General features: G+C 41.0%; 1 protein-coding gene across 1 annotated transcript in view; it reads right to left on the bottom strand.

Annotated features, from left to right (window-relative positions):
- Dph6 (diphthamine biosynthesis 6) overlaps positions 1-6,388 on the bottom strand; it is a 28,101-nt gene extending 21,713 nt beyond the window's left edge. Inside the window, 2 exon segments of the mRNA XM_013352626.2 lie at positions 2,819-2,913; positions 6,204-6,388. Of these exon segments, the coding sequence (XP_013208080.2) occupies positions 2,819-2,913; positions 6,204-6,346 (238 nt within the window). The 5' untranslated portion in view covers positions 6,347-6,388.
- Between the last annotated feature and the right edge of the window lie 3,928 nt (positions 6,389-10,316).

Here is a 10,316-nt window from a genome sequence, read left to right as displayed (position 1 = left end):
ATATATAATTCACAATTTGTTAGAGCAATTACCAACATATTTTGGAAACAGGATAAGTGAATCTAATGCATGATATAATCACCAGTTGTCTCAAATTTTCACACATATTGTTATGGGTAAAGCATTCATTACAGTATTATTTGTAATAGATTAGGAACTATATTATAGTTATGTGATAAAATGATAGGCAGTCTTTAATGCATCTTCTAAAGTCTATTCTCCAGAATACAAATCCCATAAAATATTAATATTTAAAACATGGAAAGAGATTACATGTCAAATATGTTTTAAAAGTATGTAGGTAAATAAGTCTAAATAGATGAGTTTGTTGAAATTTTTCACTAATATGCTCTGCGTTCCTCCAGAGTATGAATTACCTCTCAAAATGATCTCATCCCATTTACATTTCATACAGAGAAGATATGGGAGAAATGATACTGAAACTAGTGTTTAGTGCCATTGAAACGGTTTAGTTTTGACAGACACATATGTACATGCATGTTTTCAAATGTGGAAGGGAATGACTAACAGTGTGAATGTCTTTTAACAACTAGGAGTATCATCATGTGCCATCTCATTTTGGCTTGACCCCCACAGCTGTGTGGCTTCCTACAAAACAATATTCACACATTCCTGTAAGTCTAGTCCTTATCCTAAACTTTGAAACAGAGATTTAGTCAGCTCACCCTAAAACTTTTCAATCTTCCATCCTACCAAGTTAACGAGTCTTTAATGTGTTTTTACTAAAGAATATTGGTCAATCAATTTATTCCACAAAACGAGCTTCATAGCAAGAAGCATCCTGAAATGAGTACGACTACTAGACATTGTAATGACTTCAAAACCCAATCTGTTTTCGTTAGGGCTCCATGTAGTCCTTACCACAACAGCCTCCTGAGTGGAAGCTTCACAGCAGCTAGCTACTGGTGTGACAGCAAAGAAAACCAAAGCCTCCACTGTGGCCTAAAGCACTTGCATTAGCACACCACAAAACCTCCTACTACAGACTGAAAGGGATGGCTCTGGGAATTTTATGACAACTGCACACTGATGGAGGAAGGTCATTGGTTAATTAAATAAAGAAGCTGCTTGCCCTGATAGGTTAAAACATAAGGTGGGAGGAGTAAACAGAGCAGAATGCTGGGCGGAAGAGGAAGTGAGGTCAGACTCAACAGCTCTCCTCTCGGGGGCAGATGCCTCAGAGAGACACAATGCTCCACTCCTGCGGGCAGAGGCGAGAGCTCTGCTCTCTGAGGCACACGTGATGAAGCTCCGACCCAGGATGGACGTAGGCTAGAATCTTCCCGGTAAGCGCACCTTGGGGTGCGACACACATGATTGGAAATGGGTTAGTCCAGGTGTGAGAGTTAGCTGAGAAAAGGGCTAGAGCTAAAGAGCCAAGCAGTGTTTAAATGAATACAGTTTGTGTGTTGTTATTTCGGGCATAAGCTAGCCTGGCAGGCGGCCGGGGTGCTGGGGACGCAGCTCCGCCGCACCTATTACTACAGCACACTATCCCCATTACCTACTGTAAACCCATACTGTGAAAAGCGTATGTTGGAAATACATTATACCCAGCTTTGCTCTTCAATGCAGCCATGCATTTCTCAGTGAGGTTCCTTTCAGACCATTTAAAGAGTACCAAACAAACAAACAAAAAAATCATTCGGTGACTCATTCAACAGTTCCAACATCCTGCTGACTTTAATCGATACTACCAAACCCTGTCCATTGTTGCCCCACAACAACCTACTCTCTTCTACATCAATTACTCGGGGTAAGTTGATAGTCCCAGCTTTTTAATTCATAATGTTCTAAATACATTTACCATTGAATTTTTTCATCACAAACGATATTCTAATAGGGGCCTCTATTCTATTAAAAAGTGCAAAAGATATACTTGCTTGTCGTTTCACTGTTCTGTCAGCAAAATTAACACATGGAAGATTATACAACAATGATCTTTTACACAATAAATAGCTCAGGTTGAAAGATGGACACAACAGAAATTCAAGGGATGGAAATCACTTCATGTGTGCAGTACACATCATATGAACTTTTTTTTTTTTTTTTAGTACTAAGAATTTTAAAGACAGGTAAAAAGACTCACTTGCCCAATTTGATGCAAGGGATGGATAGGGTCTCCCCTTTCATAACAGCACGGTCTGTACGAGAGTTTTGCTGCTTCTTCATAATAAAAGCTGCAGCACAGTCCTATCACCGTCATAATAAATACCACCTTCATAATAAAAGCTGCAGCACAGTCCTATCACCATCATAATAAATACCACCTTCATAATAAAAGCTGCAGCACAATCCTTTTACCTTCATAATAAAAGCAGTCCTATCACCTTCAGAGACTTCTCACGCTTTAAGTTAGATTTATCCCACATCCTTTGTAAGCATGTTTCCCTTCTTCTTATAAAATACTCCCAATTTCCATCTTCCCACATCACTTTCAGAATTATTCAAATATTCCCCCAGAAGTAAACTGGCTAATTCGAATGAGTTCAGTACTCACTGGTCCGCCAATAAGCACCTACTAGAGGTACAGAGCTTCCAAGAGCTGGGTGGCATTTAAAAGGAAAGTCTAAGATACTACATCTCCTCCCATGAGGCTCATCATCTATGGTGAGTACAAAGGGAAGGCTTACAGGCTTCACTACATCTAAAATAGTGGAGGGCACCTTTGGACCAGTGGCACTCATACATTGTAAACTAAGACCCAGTGAGGCAACAGACTATTTCTTACCAACCTGCAATAATGAAGTAGAGCTGCAGACACCTAGAGAAAGGACCAAAAAAGTCAGATCCTTACCTTGGTTTTCATCTGGTCTTAGATTTGCTAAAGCAACAATGCGATGCCCCGCAGCAATGCACTGCATCATGTTGTAACAGCTGTCCTTCCCGCCACTGAAAAACAAGCCAGGAGAGAAGGGTATGAATGTCAGGCTCCTGATCATCATTAAACACAGAATCACTGGACATCAAAATCAATCACATCACTACTTTGCTTTTCAGGCTCCATGAGGGACTGTACCACAATTACAGTATAAGAAGGCACACATTTGTAAATAGGAAGAAAACTGAGCACGTGAATCTGAATGTCTAAGGCTGCTACATCTAGGAACTTAGAAAATTACATGCATCTACAATACAGAAGTTCTAATCAAAGTATATTTATAACAGTAGTTTTACATAAGATAAAAAGTGCTATGCACATAAAAACTTATTTAAAATGATATTCTGTATCCTAGCTAAATGCTTATACCATATCTTCCTTGGATGAAAGTCCTTAATTAAAAAAAAATCTGTGGGGAGGGGCAGAGATTGTTTGGTGGTCAGACTACTGGCTGCTCTTTCAGGAGACCTGGCTTCAATCCCAAACACTCACATGAATGCTCACAACTATCTGTAACTCCAGTTCCAGGGGATCCAATACCATTATGGCCTCCATAAGCATCAGGTCAGCAAGTGGTGTGTAGATACACATGTATGTAAAACATCCATAAACATAAAGTAAAGCATTATTTAATCTGTTCCAACTACATAAAACCTATTGTCTACCAATAGCCATCAAAGGATGATATTAAAAATTTCAATCCAAACTGTAATAGAGCCTGATATGATTGATTCTAAAGTCTATACAATAAAAATACCAATGCTGACACATATCAATAGTGAAACATTAGTATATTCAGTATGTCAGCCATCACTACCTAGTCAGCTTCATTGCAGGTCTCCTCAAGAGGGGCACTATACAAAGGACAAAGGAGCATTTAAGAAATCCAGGATCCTTGCTTTCAGATATGCTCCTAAGCAGGTCTTTATAACTTTCCCTCTCAGAACCTATTACTATGCTGCCCCCAAACAAGAAAAAACCAAAACCATGGTATAATAGATTGAGGATTCAAGGGGAAACACCCACATTCATTACTTAGCTTTATGGTTTAAAATAGGTCAACTGTTTAGATATGATTTCAAAGTATTTCCGAAGCTATGTTCTGCAGAACGCAGAGTATTCAAAGAACAAACAGCTTTCAAGGGCACAGAATGCTGACAACTTTATTCGCTAAAGTAGCTAAGTACAGTCAGCCCTTGTGCCAACCTTCATAGCAGTAGGGTTCACATCTATGAATTCAGCCAATTGTAAATCAGAAATATTTTAGGGGCAGACACCTCTAACAATAATCTACTGAACATGTAGCTTATTTTATTGTTAATTCACTAAAAGGTACAATGTAATCGCTAGGAACATAGAATTTTATTCTACAGGTATCACATCATCTAAAGATAGTTTAAAGTATACGGTGGGAGGATGAATATAGGTTCACAAAATGATGCACAAATCATTGTATACAAAGGACTTTGCAACTGAAGATTTGGGTTTCCCTGGGGGTCCTGGAAGCAATCTTCCATAAATACCTGGGCACACTGTGTAAGTCATGCAAAACAGATTTGTTGTTGTTGTTGTTGTTGTTTGAGAAAGGGTTCAGGTACAAGCTTAGCTACAATGTATTTGGGTTTATATGCTTCAATATACATTGAAAATATCCTGCCTACACAAATCTTCAAGTTTACATTCAACAGTGAAATTCTGAGAGGTACTTAAGTCGTTGAACTAATGATATGTATGAATGTATTCCATTTTGTCTTAAAATATACTTATACCAAATCTGCTGTTGTACACACACATTCACAATACATGCGCACACATACACAATACAACTATATATCACAATGAAGCTTAAATGTATATTTACATTATACACAAATATATATTTAAATATATAAATTCACATGTTATGCACACACACACACCACGAAATATACAACACACAAAAATAGGTATATTTACTCTGTGGATTCTTCGAGCATACAGTCCTTTAAAATGCGGCAAATTTTCAAATAGCACTTCATTATTCCGAAACGTATTACCAATGGAAGATAACTGCATACTGAGCATTTTGAGAACAGACCATACTAACCATACTAACCATACTAACCATACTAACCATACTAACCATACTAACCATACTAACCATTCCTCCTCTCCAGTCTCACCTGTTCTATCAGTTGAGCTTTCTGTGAACTAAATTCCAATCACTAGCCTCCTGCCTACTTTTATCTTTTATCTCTCCTCACCAAATAATCATAATAATTAAAACGTCATTATTCACTTTATGGAGAAAATTTATTAAATTACAGTGGCATTACAGTATAATTTCCTTAAAAAGGCATGATATTAACTGGCATTTTTTCCCCGTCACTAAAGAGGCACTGAACTATGGCTCATCAAAAGTCTGATAAAACACCATCGACTAACACCATTTACCTTGGCATTAAACAAGGCTCTCTAAGTATGCTTCATTGTGGTAACAAGAAAGCCTGAAGCAATATAATGGAACCTACACTTTACTGGGGTCTGTACCTCAAGAAACAAAAATATTTAAGGGTTTCAAACGTTGCTAGTATTTCCATTATCATTTTCAGGTGTAGAAACTGAAACACATCTGGCTGGGTTTACTTATCAGTTACAGTATCTAGACTTGTAATTTACTATGGATTTCAAACTACTTTTAGAATAATCCTTTGGTTGCCAAAGGTCGATAAGGCAAATTCTTTGCATCCAGTACAAGTTCAGACACCTCTAGCCTAAACCAGCAGAGTCTCAGCTCCACCCAGAGGGAATATTACTCGACAGTAGGTTGTTCCAATGCAGGTGTTTAACTCATATAAGCAATCCTAAGCTATTTAAGGATCCTGAGGCCATCCCTGCCAAGCTCGAGATGTGGGAAGTGAGATGAGAACGAGGTAGATTTTAGGAGAAAGGTGGGGCCAGTGAGAACCTAGGAAAGATCTCTCAGACTGACGGAAAATACAGAGGATGAAAACTGGAAACAAGTCAGTGACATTAACAGCGGATCTCAGAGTTCAGAGCATTTAAAAGTCCAACAGGTGTGCTGAGCATGCGCCCAGGGCTGAGGACCCAGGCAGCAGCACAGAGCAGCTTTGCCAAGGCAGCCAGGGAGCAAGCGCACAGACCGGGGACAGTAGGAGCAGATCGTCCCGCCTCTTCCGGTGGCAGGGGCGCCGGCCCGCCCACGCGGCTCCTCCAGAAGCCATTCCCGAGGTGCCTACAGCGGCCGAGTCAGGGCCTAGCCTTGCCCGGGAGGAGGGAGATGGACCTCCTTCCTCCTTACCTGATCAGGGCCGCGACCCTCATGCTGGGTGCAGTGCGCGTGCGTGCGGCAGGCGCGGACGCCAGGCCCGGGCCCCTTAGCGGATCCAGTGACGCGCGCGGGTCCTCGCCCGGGTGTCTGCTGCGCTGCCTGTCCGCGACCATCCTACTGCCCCTTCAGCACCTTGCTGAACAAACGGGCGTCCAGGGTAGGTAGTCTCAGCACCTGTTACCCGCTACATGGATGTACTGGCTAAGGAGGAGAAAAAAAAAAAGTTTAGGCACAGCCTAACCACCTAAGTAAGGGCAGTGAAGCTGCCGAGGAAAGGGCGCGGTCCTTATTAAGCCGTTTGAAGGTCTGGGTTTGACTGGGACGTTAAGTCAAGAGCGCTGAGTTTTGAAACACTGCCCCGGGAAGGGAATTAGAATCTCTCGTTTCTTGAAGAAACCATTAATACCTGAACACTTTTAACTTTGAGACTTCCATCGGTGTCCTGTGAACCAGTGAGGCTGCGTGGTCTAGGCCTCCTGTACTGTATTTAGCATTTTCCTAGTACAAATACTAAGAAACTTGCACTCCATGAACCAGAAAGAAAACCTAATTTCCAATACATTGTTCAGTACTTACTCAGTGTCATGTAAGTACTAATAATCACTGGGGCTCCTGGAATCAAATGGTGCTGCCCAGATCAACCTTTCTCCCTACATCCCTGAGCACAGAGTTTGTGCAGAGCTGAAGAACGCAGGTGATACACTGTACACTTTCAAAGGGGAGTCATATGTTAAAACGTGGGAAATATTGGACAGACACACACGAGAGAGAGAGAGAGAGAGAGAGAGAGAGAGAGAGAGAGAGAGAGAGAGAAGAAAGGAGAGGCGAGAGAGACACAGAGAGAAATCTAGTGAATTCCCCGAATCCATTTTCTCAATGTAGCCATGTGAATAAATCTCCCTTTCTGATTTTGGCTTTAACTTGCGTCTTTTATTGGATTTTAATTAAAGATTGGTGGAAGGACTTGGCTCAGGGCACAGGTTGTGACCCTCAAGTTTGTAGCAGAAGAACAAAGCAGATTACTGTATCTGGAGAAGACTGACAGAGAGAGTAGTGGAAGATGAAGTCAGGTGGTTTACCAAGGTCAACCAGTTTTTAGAGGCTTCCCCACAATCTTCCTACCACACCTTTATATTATCCTTTGCATTGTCAAACTTTTAACCCCTTGAGATTTCTTTCTCAATGTTCTGTCAGCTAATGAACTTTCCCGGTTGATCTAGTACTCCGGTGCTTCATGTATTGTCTCTTCTTAGAAACCTTTATTCTAATCCCGAGTTGTCCATTACAAGAACCGCAAAGTGAGCTACGGTGGCTTAGCTCTAGTATCTCATCTGTATTTACTCTTGGAGAACCGTTCAGGGAACGTTTGATCTGGTGTAATCTTTGTAGTGGATCTCACAGCACCCAGAGAATCTGAAACCCTTCATCAGAATGGCGGGGACATAGCTGCTCCATGGTGTCTGCAATCTTGTCTAGAACATAAACATGGAAGCTAACTGGAGAAATGACAGCCCTTGACATGCAATGAACCTCAGTCCTCACTGGTATGCACACTGCTCTCTGTCCACTCCATATTCCCATAAAGCTCAGCAACCACATAAGCATGTATTCCTTACTGCTTTCCCTGTCATTCCTAATGGGTCAGACTCATTGCACATTAGATTCTTTGCAGTCTGGATCAGCTTCATGTGTCGTTTCACAGGTACAGTTGGACAAGGGAACCCAAGTGGATTCCTGCATTCAGTAGGTGGGTGACCTTGAGAAACCTCATTCCTCCACAAGATCCATTACTCTAGTCTGAAAGTCCTTGCATACAGGGTGCTTAAACTTTTGACTATATAATCTGAAGTAAAATGAATCCCTGCTCAGCCTGTTTTGAAGAGCAAGACCTAGAAATATGTTTTGGCTAAATTTGTGAGAGGCAAGGAACAAAGTTCCCCAATAGGCCCTTGGCAATTATTATTTTCAACCCTTGGTTCCCAGATACGTGTTTTCCTCCTAGCGAGTGTCATATATAGAGATCTCTGATTTCTCACTATGTCTTTGTCCTCAGACATGACCACCCAGCCTGGCAGATTCCTGTCAGAGCTACTGATTTATATGAGTGACTTCAGTTGACCTAAACAGCACACTGTGTACTACTTAGGTACTGTGTACCTGACCCAATTCTAACTTACATTTTTGTGAAGCAAAGTTTATTTGTGTGTGTGTGGATTCTTTACTCAGTGGAATTCCATGCCTATAATGGAATGCTACCAATGTTTTAGGTTTATTAATGCCTGGTCAAAGGTTAGGAGAAGCTTAAAAATTTGACCTGGATGAGCTCTGTGATGAATCCAAAGGTTGTTGTCTAGTGGTTATCACCTGTGGTTTTAGTAACTGATGTTAAAATAGCTCTTGAGTTTGTGTCTCCCATGCCTGCCACAGTGAAACAGAATGACTCCCCAAACCCCATGAGAAGGAGCAGGAAATTTAGACTCTCACATTGTGCTCTGTTCCAGCAAGAAACGTACAGAGAAGAGTTTATTCAAACCAAGAGTAGTATTTGAAGGAGAGCCAACCCAAATTTGTGAGAGTCTAACTCAAAAACAACAGTATTTTCAAAGAAATGCTTTAGTTTACTCCCAAACACATGCACTAATGTTGATCAAACTAACGTACTAATGGTGGATCCTGGCAAAATGTTTCTTAAAACTCTCCTAAGTTAATAGCGGAAACTTATTTTTAACTACTATCCATTTGCCTACACATAATTTGCTCGAATTTCAAGAACATTTGATTTAGCAAGAACCCTATATGCATAGCTTTCCACGCAGATGCCATATAGATGACTTTAACCCAGTAAATGGCAACAAGTTAAAAGGTTTCCTTTCAGTATAGCTGATTTTATTTTGTAACTCACTGAGCTGTTTTCCCCGAGATCCACCTTTCAAATGCACTGTGAGCTTGTGTTCTGCACTCTAAAGCTATTACATACAAATGAATACTGCCTCGCTCGGAGGGCCAACAAGCCAGGTGAACAGAAAACTTGCCTCCGAAAGCTCGGTCCTTTGCCAGTTTCCTTAAGGAAACTCTCCACAGCCAAACACTGTTGCCGGTAATAAAAGCTTGCAAGCTGTCACTGAATTCTGCTGCCTTGGCAGTATGTTTCACTGATGCACTGATTGATAAAGACTTCGATAATCACGTCAAGAGATGCTACAGGTAGTTATTCCTCAGCAGCCCAGAAAAGTGGTATCCCCCTTGAAATATCAAACAGGAAGCCATCAGAATACCACAGGGCTACTTATTTTGAAGACAACAGTAATAGGTTGGAGGCAGAGCACTAGCCTAGCATGAACAAGAACCTGAGCATTCAGGAGAAAAGAAATAATTATGTGAACTTTAATTGTAAAGATATACACATGGGAGTGTATGTAATTATATTATCTATTATATTACATATGCATATATATGTACATAAACTTATGTGTTATAGTTTACTGTGGGCCTGTAACTCATTGAAACCACACAGCACACATATGGGCTATGAGTCACTATGCTCTTTACTTATAAGTGAAAAAGTTGCACAACCTTGTAAGTCCTGAAGATAATAAGTGTAAAAACAAGATCTAAATCCAGATGGGATAGCCCTAGACTACCATACTATAATTTTCCATTCAAATGGGCAGCTGTTTAGTTGCCTTAAATACCTACATGTTCTGAGAGATACATGTGGGAATACAATTTCTTTGTTTTCTGTAGTAATAGGAGCAGCGGGGCTGCGTCCCCAGCACCCCGGCCGCCTGGCTAGCTTATGCCCCGAAATAACAACACACAAACTATATTCATTTAAACACTGCTTGGCCCATTAGCTTTAGCCCTTACTGGCTAATTCTGATATCCCGATCAACCCATCTCTAATAAACTGTACACCGGTCTTACCGGGAAAGATTCTAAACTATGTCCATCCTGGGTTGGAGCTTCATCGCATGTGCCCTGGAGAGGAGAGCATGGCGTCTCTCTGAGCTCACTTCCTCTTCCTCCCAGCATTCTGTTCTGTTTACTCCTCCCACCTATGTTTTAACCTATCAGGCCAAGCAG

Source organism: Microtus ochrogaster (genome assembly GCF_000317375.1).
Source record: "Microtus ochrogaster isolate Prairie Vole_2 chromosome 14 unlocalized genomic scaffold, MicOch1.0 chr14_random_1, whole genome shotgun sequence".
NCBI classification, from domain to species: Eukaryota; Metazoa; Chordata; class Mammalia; order Rodentia; family Cricetidae; genus Microtus; species Microtus ochrogaster.
The sequence above is the reverse complement of the archived record's forward strand: the minus strand, read 5'-3'. Positions and strand labels throughout refer to the sequence as shown.